Source organism: Ornithorhynchus anatinus, chromosome 5, assembly GCF_004115215.2.
Source record: "Ornithorhynchus anatinus isolate Pmale09 chromosome 5, mOrnAna1.pri.v4, whole genome shotgun sequence".
Classification (NCBI taxonomy): Eukaryota; Metazoa; Chordata; class Mammalia; order Monotremata; family Ornithorhynchidae; genus Ornithorhynchus; species Ornithorhynchus anatinus.
The window spans coordinates 57,165,793-57,188,168 of NC_041732.1; the positions used below are offsets into that span (position 1 = coordinate 57,165,793).

At 50.0% G+C, this 22,376-nt stretch overlaps 1 protein-coding gene across 5 annotated transcripts in view; it reads right to left on the reverse strand.

Annotated features, from left to right (window-relative positions):
• Positions 1 to 1,042: 1,042 nt before the first annotated feature.
• Positions 1,043 to 22,376, reverse strand: part of NADK (NAD kinase) — a 36,006-nt gene continuing 14,672 nt past the window's right edge. For 2 of the 5 annotated variants that reach the window (XM_039912046.1, XM_029065412.2), the window contains exons 2-12: positions 20,802 to 21,011; positions 16,557 to 16,640; positions 8,120 to 8,249; positions 7,566 to 7,674; positions 7,281 to 7,366; positions 6,464 to 6,566; positions 5,974 to 6,128; positions 5,385 to 5,484; positions 4,881 to 5,038; positions 4,259 to 4,341; positions 1,043 to 3,710 (exon numbers count right to left, since the gene is read on the reverse strand). In XM_039912046.1, the coding sequence (XP_039767980.1) occupies positions 3,563 to 3,710; positions 4,259 to 4,341; positions 4,881 to 5,038; positions 5,385 to 5,484; positions 5,974 to 6,128; positions 6,464 to 6,566; positions 7,281 to 7,366; positions 7,566 to 7,674; positions 8,120 to 8,249; positions 16,557 to 16,640; positions 20,802 to 20,971 (1,326 nt within the window). In that variant the 5' untranslated portion in view covers positions 20,972 to 21,011 and the 3' untranslated portion in view covers positions 1,043 to 3,562. Of the gene's footprint in view, positions 3,711 to 4,258; positions 4,342 to 4,880; positions 5,039 to 5,384; positions 5,485 to 5,973; positions 6,129 to 6,463; positions 6,567 to 7,280; positions 7,367 to 7,565; positions 7,675 to 8,119; positions 8,250 to 10,502; positions 11,216 to 16,556; positions 16,641 to 20,801; positions 21,012 to 22,376 lie in introns of those variants that run through there. The other 3 variants (XM_029065413.2, XM_029065414.1, XM_007670495.4) reach the window with 3 other exon arrangements.

Below are 22,376 nucleotides of genomic sequence, written 5' to 3' on the forward strand. Positions count from 1 at the left end.
AAGCCTTCAGGTGCTGCCCCTCACCCTGCCTGCTCATACTCCCATTCACATTTCCTCCAGCTCCCAGTGCCACCAGACTCCCTGGTACACCAGCCACCTTGCCCCACCTAAACTTGGGGACACAGGTGCCAGCCTCGAGGGGCTTTATGCCAACCACGGGTGCCAACAGGGTGCTGGTGGAAGCTGTCCAACAAGCCTGCGGTCACCCTTGAGGAGGCCTCCAGATGGTCCCCCAGGTTCGCTTTCTCAGCTGCCATTTCTGGGCTTCTCTGGGGCTCACAGAAGGCATGGCCTGTGGTGGGACAGAATGTTATTAAGCTCCCGGGGAAGTAGGTGAGGGGAGGGAAGAGGGCTCACCCACCTGGGATATACCAGCTTGCCAGCTGCCAGATACACATCTAGGCAGCCTTCTTACAAGATGGTGGAAGCTAATGCTGGTGGAATCCTGACTGTAAGCCCCTTTGAGGGCAGGGATCGTGACTTACAGACTTTATTGTACTCTCACAAGAGTTCAGTACAGTGCTTTGCACACAGCGCTCAATAAATATCCTGGTTTGGTTGATTGTCCCAGGTTTCTTGCTCCCTAAACGGGTCCCTGTTTAGCACTCTGCACCCAGCAGGTACCCAGTACAACACGGGTCAGCAGCGGTCATGTGCTCCGTTGGAATCACAACAGCTGGGACAACTGGCACCAAGAGTTGACCCAGGGCTATGCCCCTGGAACCATTTCCTAAGCCAGGTCATTAGCCAGGCTGGGGCCATATTGGGCCTGCTCTGGGTCCCTGGTCAGGCTAGCTGGAATCCTGGGTTAAAACCTCACCAAGGCCGAAGGAAGAAGCTAATACATTTCCCATTTCTCTATCCCTTTTCTCTGCTCCATGGACCTTTCTCCTTCTGGGGATAAATGAGTGAAATGCCTCATCATCAGTTGTCTCCTATGAGGAGACACCCAAGGCTGACCCTCTCCCTGCACTCCCCAAGAGGGGACAGTCCAAGCCCTCCTCTGACCTGGAACTGGACCCAGAGATGCGGCCACATGACCCAGCTTTTTAAAAAATGGTTTATTGAAAGGCTCTGAAAATAATCTCATCTTTTCTCTTTATGCTTTCAACAATATTTAACAAATTTCCAAAGTATTAACAATATGAAACATTAGGAATTCTTTCTGAAAGTTCAAAATGAGGCTTTAGACTTGGTTAAGTCCCGAGAAGTTGGCTCTGGAGCCTGTTTTCTTGCTTAATCATTTTTCTGGAAGTTTCCACACACTATTTTTCTCTTCAAGCACGGTCACAAGTCTCTTGCTAGTCATGTGCATGTGGGCAGAGCTGGTTGAAACTCTAAATCAGAACGGCGGGTGAGTGGGCAGGGCAAGACCCCACATGTGTCTTGAAAGAAGCCATTGCGGAACGATGCCGAGCTTGTTGTCAGGAGAGAATGTGTGATTTTAACAGATAAGGGAGCCAGAAAGCCATATAAAATAAATATTAGTTCACGCATTCCCCCCAGCTAGACGACTCTCAGAAGCAAGCCTGCTCCCCGATCCTGGGGGAAGAGACTTTCGGGGGAAGGGTCACTCCAAAGACAAAGTCGACCCTCCCTCAGGGAGCCGAGTGGCTGCCTGCCTCGGGTCGGCCGGCCGATTCAACTGGCAAAGACCTTAAATTCCTTGAAGATGAAAATGCGTATGATGTGGACTTGAGGTTACAATTTATAAACATGCTCGTTTGAAAATTACCAGCTTGCTCTAACTTGGAAAGGCCGATTCCTGTTACAAATACCAGCTTCCCTGGGGTTAGGCGAGCACTCCCCCCCTCCCCCGGCCAGGATCACCTGGTGCTCAGTGTCAGCTTTCAGGTCCGGCCCATTGATGCTCGCATTGACAGAGGGGAGGCTGAACTCAAAGCCCTTTCCTAGACCTCACTCTGCCTTACTGCCTTTTAACTGTCAAAGAGGCAATGTTTCAAAGCAACAACGAGAAAGGCCCAGCTACTCCAGGACAATAACTTTGACCAAGAAACCCAAAGCAGCTTCTAACGGGGAAAGAGTGTGAGGCTCAGGGTTTGTGCAAAGACACCTGCAGGGTCTCCTGTCCTTCTCCCACTCATAGCCAGAGAAGCCCAAACTCCAGCTGACCAGCACTTTCATCCCGGGGAGCCTCGAGCCTCTGGGAGCCCAAGCCTGGACTCCCAGCTGGGTCTCTGGTGGAAAGGAGTCCCTGCACCTTAGCTGGGAACCAATTTCCTGCTGTGGGTTACCCAAGGGCTGCCTGAGCCCTGCAAGGGATGCTGGAGGGAGCCCTCCTGGCTGCCCACTCCGGGCCTCACACATGCTAAAAAAAGAAAAGCCGAGTGAAACTTCTCAGGACAGGAAGTCACCTGTCACCCTACCCCGCGGCCGACAGCCTGTACCCCAACTCGCAACACCCCCTGCCCCACCCCCACTGGTTCAGGCGTTGGCCCCAGACAGAAGACAAATGTAAACAGCCGGCTGGGTCACACTACAGTACCGACTCCGCTGGTAGAAGCCCCCATTTCCACCTAGCCTCCACAAACCCACCGACGACAAAACATTCCCAGGAAACTAATGCTAGAGATTTCGACAGAATCATTTACGAGTCCTCTCGCTGTTAAAATAGCTCCAGGTGGGCCGAAGGCAGCACTGCGGGGCTTGGAATGTGCATGTTGTCCAAGCGTGTCCTGCTCAGGCCCGGCCAGAGGCCGGATGAGATGCTTCGGTTGTTCAACCGGGCCTGAGCGGCCACCAGTCCAGCCCCTGTGTCTGACCAGGGCGAACAACCCATCGGTGGGGTAGCTGGAGCAGGCTGAGTCCACATCCCACTAAAAGAAACCGCAGCACGCCCCTGGCTCGACGCAGACGTCCCTTCGACTCAGCATCGTGTAAGCACCCTCTCCTGCCGGAGGTCTGGGAGAAGGGAAACCAGCTCAGAGTGGGAAAGGACCAGTTGTATCTGCTGAAGGCCACGTCTAAGAGGAGGGGGGAGGGGGGTGTTGAACCATCCCAGAACAGGGTTCGCTTGAGACTCTCAAAAGCAGAGTTGGGCTTCCCTCTCAACTCTGGCCAGAAAATAGACAAACCGACATGATGGGAAACTTCCTTCCCCTTGCTACAGGATAACAGTGTCCAATGGGCTTCTGGAGATCTCGTGTCCAGTATCCCAAACCTGAAGATACGGCCACTTTGGGAGCAGGGGCTGCAATCGAGTGTGTGGGCGGAGAGAGATTTATTTGTGGCCATTTGCTTAGAAAGATCGACCTAGTTCTAAGCCGGCTTCTCTGTAAACACAAAACACCGAACGCGATGGATTGGGCTGACGGACAGAGGGACAGAGCCGCACTCCCACTCCACTGCTGGCAAACAGGAGACTGGGTGGCAACTGCTCACCAGCGGATCGGATATAGATAGGTATTTACAAACCCACAGGTGCACACATTGGTCTCGTCTAACAGCGTGGGGCGGAAGGAGGGAGGGAGGGAAAGAGCCTGATAGGATCCACCCCTTGGCCTCCGTCGGGCTCACCAGGCCGCCCCACCGGAGCCGGAGCTCAGAATTCCTCCTCTTCAACAGTAAAGTGATTCTGTTTCTTCCGCACGTTCCAGTGCAAGCACTCGGCGAGGCTCTCGAACCAGTCGCTCACCGGGTCGCGGAAACAGATGGAGGGGAGGGGGTAGCAGGAGGTGGTGATGCTGATACTGAAACAGGAGGAGAGGTGGCATCATGTGAGAGGCCTCACCCACCCTTAACCCGCTAAGGGTTCCAATCAACTCCAGGACAGACCACCCACCCACCCACCCCGGGGATCACACCCGCCTCTGGACGGAGGGCTGGGCAAGCCCGGGGTCCTCAGAGCGAGGCTGGGGCGGCAGTGGGGGTGTGGACAGGAAGCAGGAAGCATGAGAGTCCGGCGGCGAGCTGGAGTCCCGCATCCCCCAAAGCCACGGAGGACTTCTCCGGGGTGAGCTCCTGCTCAGGCATCTGGAGGCCTCGCAGGCTCCAGCTGTGGCGGGGGAAACTCTACACCCAATGCAGGCCGGGCTCCTCTGAAGGGAAGGGGTGGGATACTCCCATCTCTTTCCAAAGCCCCACACGGAGTTGTCTCAAAAAGTTCCAGAGACTGCCTTCTTCCCTCTGAAAACAGTTGTTCAAGTGGGTCGCCGAGCTTGGGTCCCGCTGGGGCCCAGCAGTCCCACCGGGGCGAGGCCGGGACCTGACCGCGGGCTTTCTCAGAGCCACACCTCACCTGTCTCCGTAGCTGATTTCCTGCCGCCTCCGCCCATCGAATGAAACCCAGGCGGTGTTCCTGGCCTCAGGGGACAGCATGATCTGAAAATTGGCCAAGTGTGAAATAGGAGAGAGTGTGTTCTCAGGGTGTCATCTAGGCAGGGAGTCACAGCTAGTGGTCTTTAGCGGCACTCACTGTGTTACTGTTCCCAGATCACTGCTCATCTGCCTGGGCTCCCTTCCTCTCCCCTCTTAGTTGGCATTCTTTTCCTCCCCACCCCCACCACACCCCTGCCCCACCACGCCCCCACCCATTCCTGTTTCTTCCACTGCAGGACACTCTCCTCCACACCCGTGCCAACCCCAATCCTGGATTCTCCCGATTCTGGAGCCGACTCCTGCACGCGGAAAACTGGCCTGACCTTTCCCGGGGCTGCCAGACACCACCCGGGGAGCCCCGGGAACAAGTGGGATAGAGAGGCGGCGGCTTGGCTGTTTGGAACCGTCTGGGCCTGGAGGCACCCCCTGAACTGGGCCGTGAAGAGGGGCGCCACCTTGCTGCTCGCCACTTGTTAGAAAACAGCCCCTCTCAGGCAGTTTGTCTTCCGCCCACTTCAAGGGAGAAAAGCATTTGGACTAACCTTGAGCTCCACTCCGGCGGGGACCACGATGGGGCGGAAGGACAGGGAGTGTGGGCAGATGGGGGTGATCATAATCGCGGGAACGTTGGGATGGATCATGGAGGCGCCCGCGGCGGCAGCGTACGCTGTGCTCCCGGTGGGCGTGGAGACAATGACTCCTGGAGAGAGAACATCCGTACTTCAAAACCCAGCGCACCCGCTGACCCCCAGTCCATTTGCTGGCCGGGACTCCCGGAAACGGGGAGGACTTTTCTGGTCCAAAGGGAACCACTCCTGGACTCTGGGGTGGCAAAGCTGCCTTGTGAATGCTTTGGAGCTAGGTGGGCGGGTCTGAATGAATCCACTTTCTGGAACTTTGACCGCCCCCACAAATCCCCAGTTTTTTGGAGCCCACGCTGGGACAGCTTTTCCTTTAGTTCAGACTGTTGGTGTCCTAGAGCCCGGCCCCTCGCCCCCACGAAGAGAATCTCAACCGGACGGGCGAATGTTACGAATGTTACCTACCATCTCCTTGCACCGTGGTGATCAGGTGTCCGTCCAGATAAACATCCACATTAGAAAGGTACGATGAAGGACCGCGATCAATCACCACTTCGTTGAGGACCTAGAGTTGAATATCAGATGCTGTAAATAAGTCCCCGCAGAGGGGCCTGGACCCCATTAGAGTGAAAGCCCCTGGGGGACTGGGAACACAACCGGTGCTTTGGATGTTCTCTCCCCAGCATTTAGTCCAGTGCGTTGCCCTTAGCAGGCATTCAGTATATACCATTACCACCACCATCACCCAACAGCTCAAGCTATAAATGACTTCTAGGGCTTTCAAGTGTTCTGGACAGGATTCCCACATGCCGGAGGCCCGGTCTGAAAAGCTGCTGAACTTTAGACAGGGAAGACCAGGAGGCATCCAGCTGTTTTAGCCTGGGAGCTTAGCCTCATCGGCCAGAACTGAAACACTTGAAGACACTGTCAATGTCTCCAGGTCAGGAGGATACGTCAGTGACAGTTTGGAGAAGGTTTTCTGATGGGTGTTTCAGTCCACCCCCACTGGGGCAAAGCACAGCCCAACTTGGGTCAGGAGAACGGCGAGGCTGACCTGATACTGCATCACCTGCTTGCCCGGTTCCCTGTCCGGGGCCGTGGCCACCACCCCGTTCTCATCAATGCCATTCTGGAGTCCGGGCTTCTTCTCTCGGAGTTCCTTCACCACTTTCACCTTCAACCTGCTGCGCAGGACGATGGCTGCATTGCCTGAAGAAATGAGAAGAGGGGACGGTGAAGGTGGAGGGGGAAAGGGCAGGGGAGCAGACCAGGGACCCCACTGGCTTCTACTGTTACTAGTCCCCACCACGGTGCCCAGCCCAGTGCTAGCCTGCAGTCAGTCGGGCACCAGCGTGGGTGCTGTTTCTTTACATTCTAACTGGGGGACTGGGCAATGTTTTGAAACCTTTCGCAGGGAGCTCTGGCATCCCCAGCATTCTTACTACCTCCGCCAGAAAGGTGGCCCCCAACACAAGGGTGAAACACTCCAAGGCCAAAGGTGGTTGCACCCGGCAACCGAGCCAGTTGTCTTTCCCTCAACTCACCTTCTATAACCTGAGTGACTTGGGACTGGAAATTCTCGAAGTTAAACGGGGTCAGGAATCCAAGAGAGCCGAGGTGGAACGCCATGACCGGTGGCACGCTGCCCTGTTGAACCAAGTGGGTGAAATGGGGGCCGTCTGGGACGGACAAGACCCCAAGGACCTCCAGTCTGCTTGAGAGTTCAGAGTCCTGAACTCAATTTGTGCAGCCCACGCAGAGAGCGGGCTCAGGTCTCTCTGAGCACTGCCCCTGCCTTCGGCAATGGCCTTCGCTTCTGACCCTCGGCCACTCGGGGCAGATAAGAATAAATCCCGCTCCAGGAGAAAGCGAGGTTGGACTTCACACCAGGGCCCCTGACGGAGATCGAACAGAACTGTTCTCCCAAGGGGCTGGCATGGATTTCCTGGTGACACAAATGTTTGTCATTCTCTTCTCTCTCACCAGGACTGTCTCTTTCCCTCCTCCCCAGTCCCCGAGGATACCATCCTCCTCCTCCCCGCCCGTTTGTTTAGGCTGCAAGTCAACTGGTGGAATCAGCAATCACATTGCAATCACTTTCCGGCCTTGAATTGGGCCTGGAGTGATGCCGGTGCTGAAAAGACCTTGTGGAGAGTTGTTCTCCCTGTTCTCTTAGTTTTTACAAAGGCAAGTCCCATCCGAGCCCCCCACCGACCTGCCTTCCATGTGCAGGCGGGATCCCCCAGGGGGCTTCCTTTCCATCCCCAAATCCAGCCTCGCACCAGGGATCAGAAGGTGAACATGCGCCACTGCTCCCCGCCTCTCCACCTTGCCCGGGCCATTCTCTTTCTGTGGACTTACTTGGAAGAGAGAAGACGCATAGAGCAAGGTTCCATCCCCTCCCAGGCAGATGATGAAATCTATTTGATTGGAGATGTCATCATAATCTAAGGAAAACAAACACCGATCCTTCAGTGGACTGCCGATCGACAAGGAGGACATTTCCTTGGTGAGGGACTCTCGGGGGTCGGAAGGGATGAAACGGCCAGAAGCCCAGTGTCGGCCCACCACCTGGACATTTCTGACAGCTGGCAGGGCCGAGACAGAACGTGGCCAACGGGCTCTGGCTTGCCAGCGGCACTTTACCTTCTCTGAATGTGCAAAATTTCTTCTTCGCTGGTCCGAAGTTTTCATCGTTCACTATGGCTGGGTCTTCTAACACTTTCTTCTCCACATAAACAATCATGTTGTTCTCCTAAAACCAACACAGAACCACATTAACAAATATTTATTAAAACACCAACAGCAAAAATAGCCTCACCTAGGCAGCCCCGGGCTCGTTACACCCACCAACAGCTTAAGAACACTTCAAGTGGGAGGGCAGAGAGATCAAACGTCCCCTCTGGAAAGGAGGAAAACAATCTGGTTCACATCCACTATTTGCAGCCTTCGGAGAAATAGTTTGGATCCAGATTCTTGAGCCAAGGGGAGATGGTGTTGGTCAATTCAGGGGGCCACAAAGTTGCACTGCTAATTCTCTGCGCAGTCCATTATGCTCACATGACTGTTCTAAACTAGATGCCTCTCCCGCGAGCCCAAGGGTCCAGCGCATGCAGGATCTCCCTCCGAGGTGGGGGCCGCTGCTGCAGCCCCAGGAGGACCACCACGGGGACCAACCCTAACCCACCCGGTGGACTCACCTCCATGAGGTACACGCACAGCTCTTTGAAAGGTTGCAGTAGGCTGGCATCTCGGATCTTTTTTATCACGAGGACGCTCTTTGGAGACTTGTTCCATGTCAACCGCTGGCTCGCAGGGTCCTGAATGTGCCTGTGGGAAAGGAGAGAGGAAATGGGCGCCGGCGGGGAGGTGAGGCTGATGCCACTGACTTCCGGGCTGCGTGAAAAAAAAAAAAAGCCCCGAGCCAGACACGGAGTGTGACTGGCCCTTGAGTAGCGGTTCTCCAAAAATCCAAGAGGTGGCCTCTAGGAGGTATTTTTCGTTTTCCTCAGGTTTCAGAAAAAGGACCCCAACCATAGTGTCCAGACTAGTGTGGCCACAGGCCCTGGACTCCTTGACTCCCGACATTCCATTCATTCAATCGTATTTATGAAGTGCTTACTGTGGGCAAACCACTGTATTAAGCTCTTGGAAAGTACAATACAGCAATAGAGACAATCCCTGCCCACAACGGGCTCACATTCCACCCACCCTGGAGTGCCCAAAACTATCCCCCTCCTCCAGGCACCTGGTCGCTTCTTGCCCTTCCCAGATCTCGACTCCAGATCCAGTACTTTCAGGAATCTGCCTAACCAGCCCGGATCCGGCCATCCTTGACATCCGATTGGACTTTACTTCGGTGGATCTGTGCTGATGGTATTTATTCTAGGAAGCCAGTTCATCCCTGTGGGTTCTCGGGGCAAGGGTTGGTCTGTCACGTCCTTAGACCACACAGCAGCTCACTTCTTGAGGGCAGGCACCAGTCCACCTAAGCTCTATAAGGAAACCTTACACCTTGACTAGCCACCCAATGGGCGGTCAAATGATAGATGACGAATTAACTGGTCAGTTTCAAGTTGCTACTCAATTTGAAATCCAGCAAATAAGCTTTACCACCTCTCCCTACCTTACCCTGCCCCACCTGTAAAGGAAGTTCAAATGAGTGGACAAATGACCAGAAACTCATCAGTGAGAAAGTGGTAGGGTAAGGGAGGGTTGAGGTTCACACACAAACTGGATAACTGCTCCCTAAATAATTTAGAGCTGCCTGTCTGGACCTCCAACAAACCACAGCCCGAGAAAGCACACCTGTTAGAGGGGAGAGGCCAATAGTCCTATTTCTAGTCCTGGTTTGCCTGTTCCTGTCTGCAGCAACTCGCCAGGAAAACAGGAATTGTGGAAAGGCAGGGAAAACAACACATTTCAATTCCACTGCCCTGACTGTTCCAGCCAGTCAATCGTATTTGAGTGCTTACTGTGTGCACAACACAACTCCAGCATATCTGGTGGCCTTGGATTACATCTTTATGATGGTTCCCACAGATTTCAAGGGCCTTCAAAATTGACAGATCTAAATCAGACCCATCACAAGATGCTAACCTCTACAGGGCACATCTCAATTTGCCTGTGGGTTTGTAAAATAATAATAATTGTAGGATTTTGTTCAGCGCTTACTATGTGTCAAGCACTGTTCTAAGCGTTGAGGTTGATACGGGGTAATCATGACGGACACAGTTTCTGCTCTACATGGGGCTAACGATCTAAGCAGAATGGAGAATGGGGACTATAACCCTATTTTACAACTGAGGCCCAGAGAAGTGAAGCGATTTGCCCAAGATCACACAGCAGGCAATTGGCAGAGCTGGGATTAGAACCCAAGGTCCTCTGACTCCAAGGCCGTGCTCTTTCCACTAGGCCACACTGCCCCTATGAAATGGGGATTCAATACCTATTTTCCTTCCTACTTAGACCATGAACCCCATGCGGAACAGGGCCTATGTCTGACGACCTTGTATCCACCCCAGCACTTAGTCCAGTGCCTCAGTTTCCTAAACTGTCGAAAAGTGAGGATTCGGTACCTGTTCTCCCTCCTACACAGACCATGTGGGACCTGATTACCTTGTATCTACCCCAGTGCACAGTACAGTGCTCAACACGTTGTAAGTGCTTAATGAATACCACAATTATGATTATTATTATAACAGCGGCTGGCTCATAGTAAGTGGTCGACAAATACCCTCAAGATTATTATTAGCTCAGAGAGAAGTCTTTCCTGCCCAACTGCTCTGGAGGAGGGAGGCATCTTAGTTGGAACTGGCCCAGAATGAAGCATGCCGTTCCTGGTAAGTACCAGGCAGTGTTGTACCTGCCTGAGGAAGCAGCAGCAGGACACGGGATGCAGCCCCTGGCCTGGCCTCAGAGCACTGGAGACAAGATTCCAGCTTTGCTCCTACCCAAGTCCACCAAAGATTTTCTTCCCCAAACAGGCAAGTGCCCAAGGGCACAGATCCTGCCAGTCCAATTTCAGGTTGAAGGGGTTGAGCGCGCCCCCCGCTCCCCTCCCCACATCTTTACGGTACTCACCATTTCCAGGTGCTTCTGCTAAAGGAGAAGTCATTCTTAACATGCTCTAAGATCTTCATGGCGCCTCTCAAAATCACACAAATACAATTCCAGAAACAGCCTTGAAATATTTACTCAACAGCTATCTATCTCCAAAGCATTGCAATCACTGTACGGCATTTGGCAAAAGTTAAAAACAAACCCTCCCCTTAGTCGCCGAGCCAAAATTCACCGTCGTTTTCTACGGTTTGGCTACACAACTAAGCCAGGAGAGCCAACTGAAATTAAAACACGTAAAACCATGGGTTTTATTATACTGCACATAATCCAGTCTTTTCTCTTAGTGCCCCATGACAGAAAGTTTTTTTTCTGACAGCCTGAGTCTTGCAAGAAAAATCCCGGATCGTCTGCCCTCTGGTAAACTGTCTGCTCTGGATTAGCCTCTCCTCCTTGTTCTTTTAAAAGGAAGATGATTGATCTCAGAAAAAAAATCTGAGCTGAAGCCAGCCCTTCCGACCTGAAAATCCTGCCATCTCATTCCCAAGCCCACGAACCCTCTCCCCGTGAGACAGAGAGAGAGAGAGAGAGAGAGAGCTAGCTGACGGTCTCGGGGCTCTCCCCTCTGCGCCGGACGCTGCCCAGGCACGCTCTCAGCCACTGGAGCTTCCACAAGGCTGCCTCCTCTGCTGCCACTACTGTCCTTCTGCCCCCTTCCCCTAGAATGGCTAGACAGCTGCCTGCCAGCCCGGCCCAGTGGGAGGAGCCATCAGGTGGCGCAAGGTCTAGTGTAAACACGATGCTTGGCCACCCCGGCCCGTAGCGGCTCTTGCCCCCTCCCCGCCTTCGCTCCACAGCTCCCAGGCTCAGCCCGGCTTGATTTTCAAACTCATTAACCCAAGCAAACTTTCCCACTCCACTGAAAACTGTCAAGTCACAGCATCACATTTTTACCGCAGCAGGGAAAGGGGAAGGCTGGATGGATGGACTGAAAGGGACACACACACACACACACAGAGCAAATGAGCTTCCTAATGGCCAATCCCCAAGCCATGAGAAACTCAGCCCCAGGCTTCCACCTTGGCTCTTGTCAGTCTCTCTAGACTGTGAGCTCGTTGTGGCAGGGACTGTGCCTGTTTACCTTAATTTTGTACTCTCCCAAGTGCTTAGTACAGTGCTCTGCACACAGTAAGCATTAATAAATACAATCGAATGAATGAATGAAAGTGCCATGCCAGGAATAAAAAAACACATTGGCATGCAGGAGAATCAAAACTTTTTCCTCAGAGCAGCCTCTCCAGGTAAGGAGTCCCGTCGGGGAATTCCCACCCGGAAGTAAACCATGTCAGGGGGCTGCCCAGGCACTCAAATCTCTGCAGGGCCCTGACCTAAGATCTCACCAGCCAACCAACTCGCTTCCTGCTCCCCAAACAACACGCCCAGCCAGAAGTGCTACGGATCCGTCCCTCTGAACAAAAACGCCCAAGGGACCGGAGAAGAGGGGAAAAAGCAGATATGCCAAGAATCCCATACCTGCCTTGACCAGAATACTGTTCACCAAGCACCCAGAAGGGCAGGTGGTCCAAGTAGTTTTAGCCGGTTCCATGATTGGCGTGTCAAGAAATTTTCATCTGAGGTTTTCAAAAGAGGAGCCCATTTTCAAAAGGGCTACCCCAGAACAAAGCATGAGCTGGCTAGTCCATTTCTGAATTCCTTCCTACTAAGACTGTGAGCCTCATGTGGGCTCTGATCATCTTGAATCTATCCCAGCGCTTAGGTCAGTGCTTGACACACAGAGCATTACAAATACCACAATTATTATTCTTATTATTCTAACTATGAATTTCTTCCCCATCTACTCACTGCCAGTTGCGGGATATAATATGCTGGGGTTTACATTCCATTGCTTCTACCTGTATTGATTTTATTATCTGTCCCCCTGCCAGATTGTAAGCACCTTGGGGGCAGGGAACGTGTCTAATAGCTCTAGAACGGTGCTCTGCACAGAGTAAGCACTCAGATATTCTTGATTGACTCACCTGATACTTATGTGGGCGGATGCATGCAGGGCATACGTTAAGAGTCGCAACTCATAGGTTATGGGTCAGAGGTTACAAAGAGCAAATGGCCACAGTGATCAAACACCAAAATGATTTCCTCTACACAAGTCACAGAAACAAGTTTTCATAAGCAAATGGAGATAGTAAAATCATTTTCTGGGTACAAAAAGCAACGTGGCCTAGTTCTAATTCTGGCTCTGCCCCTTGTCTGCTGTGTGACCCTGGGCAAGTCACTTCACTTCTCTGGGCCTCAGTTATCTCATCTGTAAAATGGGGATTAAGACTGTGAGCCCCATGTGGGACAGGGACTGTGTCCAACCTGATTTACTTGTATCCCTCTAGTGCCTATTACAGGGTCTGGCACATAGCGAGCGCTTAAATAGCAGAATTATTATTATTACTATTATTATTAGTATTAGTGGATAAAGCACAGGTCTGGGAGTCAGAAGGACCTGGGTTCTAATCCCAGTTTGCCTCTTGTCTGCTGTGTGACCTCGGGCAAGTCCCTTCACTTCTCTGGGCCTCAGTTCCCTCATCTGTAAAATGAGGAGTAAGACTGTGAGCCCCATGTGGGACACAGATTGTGTCCAAGATGATTATCTTGTATCTATTCCAGAGCTTAGTACAGTCCCTGGCGCATAGTAAGCGCTTAACAAATACCATGAAAAATCTATCAGTAAATTATTTAGAATAAAATAACCCTAAATTGTTACATTGGGAATTTTCCAATCGCCACCTTTAGAACTTGCTACTTTTAATACTGTTCACTCTTCTTCACAGATAAAACCTCCAATGGCTTAGTTCTTTGCTCAAGGACCTGGGGGTTGAGGGGAGAATGGGAATGACCATGAGGATGATGATGACAGAGTTCTGGAGAAAGCCAAGGGTGAAATGATAAACACCTTTGGCTTCTTTCCCAGTCACTCAATTTGGGCTTGGGAAGACGCTTATCAGGTTGTAAAGCAGTGGAGGAACTGGAACAAGTTGCACCTAGGGCAAGAATACTAAAGGGAAAATACGCCAGACATAAGTTTTAAAGGAAATTTTTTTTTAAATCCCCCTCTAGTGACCAGCTGCTATATTTGCCTCAGAGTCCTTGAAAAACATGCCAGATTTTAGAACGAGATACCTTTCTTTTAAAACCCGATTCCTTTCCAAGACCATCTCTACCAGTGTCTGCACACAGTAAGCATTAATAAATACGATCGAATGAATGAATGAAAGTCCCATTGGTAGAACTCATAACGATTTTGCAGACACGTGTCTTTGTCTCCATCTTCAGCTAGCACGTGTGCAGTGAGGAATTTAAGTGCTTTCCCAGGGATAAGAGCAAAATTACTTAACTTATGCCTACAAGCCAAGTCATCAAAGCACACTCAAATCTAGCTGCCCCTCCTCAAGAAGCCAATTCAGGTGCCTTGAAACAACTCCAGTCAAAACAAATGATTAAGAGGATAAAAAGTCTCTAAAGGAGAGGACTGATGAGCAAAAGGACAGTCAAATATTAATCCTAGGGGTACTAATGATGTCACCGCAAGACTGGTCATGGATTTCCAATTTTTTTTAGGTATCTGTTAAGCACTCACTATGTGTCAGGCACCGTACTAAGTGCTGGGATAGGTACAAGCTAGTCAGGTTAGACACGGTCCATATCTCACATGGGGCACACGATCTTCATGCCCATAGGAGTAAGAGGTCATGGGTTTTAATCCTGGCTCCACCACCTCTCAGCTGTGTGACTTTGGGCAAGTCGCTTCACTTCTTGGTGCCTCAGGTACCCCACCTGGAAAATGGGGATTAAGACTGTGAGCCTCCCGTGGGACAACCTGATTATCCTGTATCTACCCCAGCGCTTAGAACAGTGCTCGGCACATAGTAAGCCCTTAACAAATACCAGCGTTATTATTTTACAAATGAAGAAACTGAGACACAGAGAAGTGAAGTGACTTGCCCGGCACACAGCAGGACACGATGATAAAAATGGAACAAGTACAAAAATACTACACTTTCTCTTAGTTCCCTCAAGTTCACAAGTGGTAAACATAAGGAAATTCCTTCTGTTGTTCTTTTTTCAGAAATGATCATCTTGCCCCAAAATGAGGAAGCACCCCCTGCCTTCTCGGAAAATTACCACACCAAGACTAGTTTTGCAATGGCATTTTACAAGGCAAGTCCATTGTGGGCAGGGATTGTCTCCTCTGTTGCCAAATTGTACTTTCCAAGCACCTAGTACAGTGCTCTGCATAAGTAGCGCTCAATAAATACGACTGAACGAATAAATGAATGAATGAGGCAAGAATGTATGTCTTTTCAGTATGTCTTGGAGTCTTAATCTGGCTGAGGACAAGGTTCCTGTTGTCCTGGGGATGTTAGAGTGTTTCTGCATGTAATTAATAACAGTAATAATTATGGTATTTGTTAACTGCTTACTATGTGCCACACACTGTGGTAGATAGATACAGGGTTGTCAGGTTGGACACTGTCCCTGTCCCACATGGGGCTCACAGTCTCAATCCCCATTTTACAGATGAGGTAATAGAGGCATAGAGAAGTCAAGTGATTAACCCAAGGTCAGACAGCAGACAAGTGGCAGAGCCAGGATCAGAACCCATGACTGACTCCCAGGCCCGCGCTCTATCCACTAGGCCACACTGCTCCCCATACAAAGTTTCCCTGGGATGGGGATTAGAGCCCCACTGACTTCCCAGGCAGCCTTCCTTCCGCTTGGTGACCATCTCCCCCTCTAGACTGTAGGCTCATTGTGGGCAGGGAATGTGTCTACCAACTCTGGGGTATTGAATTCTCCCAGGTGCTTAGTACAACGTGGCAAGCAGTGGGGCTTAGTGGAGAGAGTAAGGGCCTGGGAGTCAGAGGATCTGAGTTCTATCCCTGGCCCGTCACTTGTCTGCTGTGTGACCTTGGCCAAGTCGCTTCACTTCTCCAGGCCTCAGTTCCCTCATCTGTAAAATGGGGATTAAGAGTGTGAGCCCTATGTGGGACTGTGGCCCTATGTGTCCAACCTGATTATCTTCTAACTATACCAGTGCTTAGTGCAGTGCCTGGTATGTAGTAAGAGCTTACAAATACCACAATTATTATTACTACTGTTATTACACGGCTTTGCACACAGTAAGTGCTTAATAAATACCGTTAATTGATTAATTGAATGATTAGCTTGATATTTGATGGGTCCCGGCACTGGCTCCCCACAGAATCCATCCATTTTGGCTTTGTTCCTTTCCAAAGTAAGGAAGTGATCCCAGACCGGACTCAGATCGCACTCAACGGAGTTTCTTTGGAAGCCAAGTCACACGGTGTGGTAGAACTCATATCAGAACTGCTTGGACCACTGGGAGCAGTAAAATGGTGGCCCGGCAGGCGACGCCCTTCCACAATGGTATCACACTTCGTTGGAGGAACATCGCCACTGCTCTCCTTACTTCCTCAGTTTTTCTCCCTTCTCAGCTCTTATTCTCCCCAACTCTCCCTATGCCCCCAGCTACTGGTCTCCCTCCCTGTATCCCCCCCTCTTCATTGTGCAGCAGGGAATGTGAGCTTCGCAGAGGGAAAGTGAGGGGTCCCTTGGCTTGAGACCTTGGGAAGCAGCATGGCCTAATGGAAAGAGCAAGGGCCTGGGAGTCAGGGGATGTGGGTTCTAATTCCGGCTCTGCCACAAGTCTGCTGTGCAAGTCATTTCACTTCTCTGGGCCTCATTACCTCATCTGTAAAATGGAGATAAGAGTGTGAGCCCCATGTGGGACCTTATATCTACCCTTGTACTTAGAACAGTGCTTGGCACATAGTAAATGCTTAACAAATACCACAATGATTATGAGATGGATTCCCACGCGCTTTTACATAATTATACTCACTTTTGTACTCTCCCAAAAGCTTAACACAGTGCTTCGCACAGACTGAACACTCAATAAATACTACTGCTCTTCACTGCATATAGTGAACGAATCATGACCATTCCATATAGGTGTCCCGTTCCCCCCTTCCCCACTAAACCACTTACATGATACTTTTGGGGTTCTGCAGCATGCAGGCCTTCGGTCCGAATGTGGTCACTGGGCTTGGCCCATGCAGGGAGCGGGTCCTCCTTTAGTGGAGAGAAAAAAACAACAACAACATTCAGTCTGTTGATTTCAGGAAAACTAATAAGAAAATCTGAAGAAGTTAGTTTCAGAGAGAAGGCCGTTTGAAAAAATAAAAGAGGTGAACAGGAAGTGCATTGTTTTCCAGGGACTGAACTGAATGAGCAAAGCTGTGACTTCATACGAAATGTAATTTTCAGCAGGCACAGGCACCAGCCCTGTACTTGGGTGCCTTGCACTTGTCCCTCTGGGTTGCTGCAACGTTCCCTAAAGGACATGCTCATCTGGGGATGAATTATAGAAACACAAACGGAGAAGCAGTGATGCCTGGTTGTTAGAGCAAGGGCCTGGGAGTCGGCAGGACCTGGGTTCTGTTCCTGGATCTGCTGTGTGACCTTGGGCAAGTCAGTTCCCTTTTCTTTTCTTTATCAAGTGGGGATTTTATGTCTGTTCTCCCTCTTACTTAAACCATGTGCCACATATGGGACAGGGCCTGTGACCAACCTGATTAACTGGTATTGACTCAAGTGCTTAGAACAGTACTTGACACATAGGAAGTGCTTATTAAATATAATACTACTAATAACAACAACAACAATTTGGCAGGTTCGGCATATCCCAGAGCATTTGGGTGAGTTTTCTTTCAGGAAATCCAACTGTACTTCCAGCTGGCACCCCTTTTTTTAAAAATGGTATTTGTTAAGCACTTACTATGCAGCAGGCACTGTGTGAAGCATCTGGGTAGATAGAAGTTAATCAGGTTGGATACAGTCCCTGTCCCACATGGGGCTCACGGTCTTAATCCCCATTTACAGATGAGGTGACTGAGGCCCCGAAGTGAAGTGATTTGCCCAAAGTCACAAAACAAAAAAGTGGCAGAGCTGGTAGTAGAGCTAGGAACTAGCTCCCTTTCAGCATATTTGTGAAGGCTAATAATGAAATGAAGATAGCAGCCATCACAGACCCAGAGTGCTTTCCTGGCTAATTCTAGTCTGAAAGACAAGCTTGGTATGAGCCAGGAATGTGTCTGCTAATTCTGTTGTATTGTACTCTCCCAAGCAGTTAATATAGTGCTCTGCACAGATTAAGCACTCAGTAAATATCAATGATTGATTGATTCATTCATTCAATTGTATTTACTGAGCACTTACTGTGTGCAAAGCACTGTACTAAGTGTTGGGGAGAGTACAATAAAACAACAAACTGACTCATTCCTGCCCACAAAGAGCTCACAGTCTAGAGTGGGAGGGAGATATTAATATAATAATAAATAAATTACAGATCTATACATATAGGTGTTGTGGGGATGGGAGGGAGGATGAATGAAGAAGCAAGTAAGAGCGGCGCAGAAGGGAGTGGGAGAAAAGGAGAGGAGGGTTTAGTCAGGGAAGGCTTCTTCGGGGAGATGTGCCTTCAATAAGGTTTTGAAGTGGGGGAGAGCAATTATCTGTCTGATATGAGGATTGATTGAAAGAAACCCCGCAAACCCCTGCTAGCAAGTGGCCGGAAGGTTCCAAAAGCCCTCCGAACAGCAAGAGACCATCTCTGGACACAAGCAATCACGGAAGCCAATGTCCCCCCGAACCCCGGCTGTGGGGCAAAGCTGCTGCTCCCGTCCCCAGAGCTGTCTGGAGTGGATTTCCAGCGTCACTGCCCCCAGCTCCCCAGTGAGGCTTGAGCAGGGCCGAAAACAGTCGAGAGAGGCCTGACCCGTCCATCTCTCCCAAATCCGCCTGTCCCTCCGATGCCCCATCCTGCTTGCCCCTATCCTTCTCCTTCCTGCCACTTCCCAGCCCTACCCCCTTTTTGTCCCCATGAAGGCAGGCCCGCTACTGTAATGGATGTCTAGGCAAGAAACAAAGCTGCAAACAGAGTAGAGCCCCGCCCAGAAACTTGACCATAAAACCAAGGGCATGGGCCCTATGGTCCAGAATGCCAAGAGCTCCACTCAGCTGGGGCACAGGTGTTCCAAGTGCTGGCGGTGGAGACCAAGGATTCATTCCTTAGCAATATTAATAATAATAATGATGATGATGATATTTGTTAAGCGCTTACTAAGTGCCAAGCACTGTATGTTCTAAGTGTTAAAGCAGTGTGGCCTAGTGGATAGAGCACAGGCCTGGGAGTCGGAAGGACCTGTGTTCTAATCCTGGCTCCACCCCTTGTCTGCTGTATGACCCTGGGCAGGTCACTTCACTGGTCCTAGGTTACCTCATCTGTAAAATGGGAATTGAGACTGTGAGCCCCATGTGGGTCAGGGACTGTGTCCAACCCAATTTGCTTGCATCCAACCCAGCACTTAGTACAGTGCTTGGCACATAGTAAGCACTTAACAAATACCACAGTCATCATTATTATTCTTCTTCCTTGGGTCAAACAATGGCAAGCATGGATTTCTGAACTACCCTCCAAGGCACTTGGCTTAGTTTCACAACACAAAATCAGTCACATACTATTAATTAGGAATTCGGAGGATAAATGAAACTCCTTAATGTCTTCAAAAGACATTCGATAGATTTCGACGCTACACTTGCTTCAGTGGTTCTAAATCCATCTCATGGGTCCAACCATACATGACTGTACGATCTGTAAAATAAAGGCGGACTATTTTGCATTCCAACATTCCAATCTTCACTCTGCATCTTGCTCTCTCATCAACACTGAAACATTTTGATTTCATGATCTGCATTACCCAAACCAAGAAATGGGTGGCTGGCACCACAAATTCTTATTTCAAAGGAGGTGGCGATAGAAAATTGTTCACCATTCCACAAAGCTCCTCTCAGAAAGAGAGAGCATGGACTGATACTGGCAGTGGCTTGGGGACCAGAAGAGCAGTCGGCAAATGCAATAAAACTTGGGGAACCAGCACAGCTGGGCAAAATACAAAGAGAGAGGAGTTGAAGGAAGCAAGCCACAGCTGGTAAACTCTGAATGATAAAAAATTTCCTTTAACGTACACCCGAGAATAAAATACTCTTCCCCACAGACAAAGTTTGGCCAACTGGCAGTTCATTTCCAATACAGAAAAGGAGAGGTGATCAAGTTTTCGACAGCCAACCTTTCATGAATAGCTAGCTCTATTTATATGCCAAACAATGACTCCTGAAAGTCTTCCCCAGGAGGACTGAAAAGCAGAAACTGGACACAGACCAGTTCCCTCCGCTTCCCTCGGTGAGTCTGCTCTTGATGGTTTAAACTTTCAGACAGCCCCACCCACAGAAAGGTTCCCTCCTCTTCGGTTGCAGAGCATCGCTGACTTCCACATCCTCACTCCTGATTCTGGCGACGTTTCGGTGACCTATTCTGAAGGCAGCTCTTGGCCACAGAGCGAGACTGATGGCTTTCGAAAGTCTTGGAAATTGGCCTATTCAAAAGTGCCCTCAGTACCACTTGGCCTGACTTGCCCTTGGCCTCTTTCACAAGAAGGCTGCGAGCTCGTTGTGGGCAGGGAACGTACCTACCACCTCTGCTATACTATACTTTCCCAAGCACTTAGTGCAGTGCTCTGCACATAGTAAGCGCTCAATAATTTTGATTGATTCCAAAGCTATTGTGTGACAGCAAGTACTGGACAGGGAAGTCAAAGCCAGAAATGGCTAGGAGGGAAGCCTGAGTTCACCCAGCTGCAGGGAAGAAGATCAGAACGGCCCGCACTGCACATGTAATTCTGGGGCCGGCCAACTGACCCAGTACCTCATCTCTGTCCCCTGACAACTGCTTTTCCGCTTCCCTACAGCTCTCCCTTTGCCCTCCCCGGGCTCAGTCGCCGACCTCAGTGTCCCCATTTCCCCCCATGTCCAACTCTCCTCTTGGCAGCTCCAAACAAGCCAATGCCCTATGGGGGCAGGGGCAGAGTGCAGAGGGCAGACGAGGGACCTAGGACCCAAAACAAAGACCATTTGTTACCAGGGTTTTCCAAAACTCACCATAGGAACTGTGCCCACCGGCTACCCCAACATTTTGGAAGTTCTATCCTGAAAGAGATCACGTTAGACTCCGTCTACAGATTTCAGGGGGATTTAGGAGATGTTTGACTCTGGGATTCTCTTGACGTACACTTGTGCTTCCGACAGCGAGCCTGGAAGAATTTTTAATAAATCAAATGAAACAATCTAGATAAGGCAAGAGAGCCGCTTCTCTCTGGAAAGGTGTTCATATCCTACCTGAATTCCTTGGTGCTTCCTAAGGCCGGTGAGGCAGACAGGCTGCGAGACTTAGCCCGACCGCGGATAGGGTTCCAGTCCTCACCTCCATGACACACGGAGCAGTGGTAAGAAGCCGATTCCGAGCTTGGGTCCTTACTCATCCTGACTTTCCCTTGTTCCATCTCCATGGGGAACAAGGGAGCACGAGAGTTAGGAAAACGCTGTCACCTTTAAAAACAAAGGAAGTGGTGTAAATTAAAAGGATCAGGAGATGTGCTTCAAATTTCAAATTTGAATTTTTGATTCATCCGAGCACCTTCAAACCCAAGAACTATTTTGGTATAAGCTTTCTAGTGGGCCAAGAATCCCTCCGTTTGGCATTCATTTATTCATTCATTCATCAAGCATATTTATTGAGCGCTTAACTGCATGCAAAGCACTGTACTAAGTGCTTGGTAGAGTACAATATCACAGTAAATAGGAAGGCTTCTGAACCTATATAGTGACCAGGCCAAAATGCTTCTTACCAAGTTCCTGAATATCCCTTCTTCCTTCATCCATCGTCCATGACTCTTATCGGTAAACTGGTATTTGGGTCTCTGTGATAAAATCCACCGATGCTATTTACTGAGCGTCGATTTGGTGCTATGTATCCACTTTAGAGTTTGGGAGAGTAGCAAGATACATGTTTCCTGCCTTCAAGGAGCTTGCAATCTACACCTTCCCTCTGCCCAGTCTTCTTTCCCATCATTTAAACAGAACAGGGAACAAAATTAAAGGAAGGAAGTTATAGGTGTGGCTTTCTGTGGGGCCTGTTGCTTCGACTTTGCCCCAGACTAATCTCCCAGGCCCGAGGGAGAAGTGGGTGGGAGGCCACGGACAGCAAATGGGTCCCCCAAAGTGGCCACTGTAAAGAGTCCTTTCCTATTTCTGCCTATTTTGGGCTGGTTCCGCATCTGTAAGCCAGTGGGTCTTTCCACTGGTTCCGGGGGGAAAATGTTGCACATGTAGTGGCATTAAGGATTTTCAGGATATGAGGCCCATAAACTCGTTATGGGCAGAGAACAAGTCTGCTAATTCTCTTGTATAGTACTCTTCCAAGCACTTAGTACAGTGCTCTGCACTTTAGTAAGCGCTCAGTAAATACCACTGGTTGACTGATGGGAGACACAAGTAGCATTAGTGGCATTCAGTGAGCTCTCACTGTGTGCTATGCACCCTACTAAACAATTAAGAAGTACAAAACAAGGCAGGGCTGTGTACCGTGGCCACGAGTAGTTATAGTTATATACAAGATAGGCATATATAGTTATACAGTTATAGTTATATACAAGATAGCCATGAAAATATTTACCAACGATCCAATGAATGACTGAAATCACAACTGAATAAACATGAAAAAAAAAGTGCCAAGGAAGACTCTAAATAAGTAGATACAAGCTAGAGATGGCTGATGGGCTTATGATTTGGGGTGCTGGGAATTAATCTAGGAAGACTTGTTGGAAGAGGAGGGATTTCAAGAAGACTTGGAATATAGGGAGGGGCGTGGGACTGTCGGATTCGGGGAGAGGGTTGCGATGGAAGTGGGGGAAC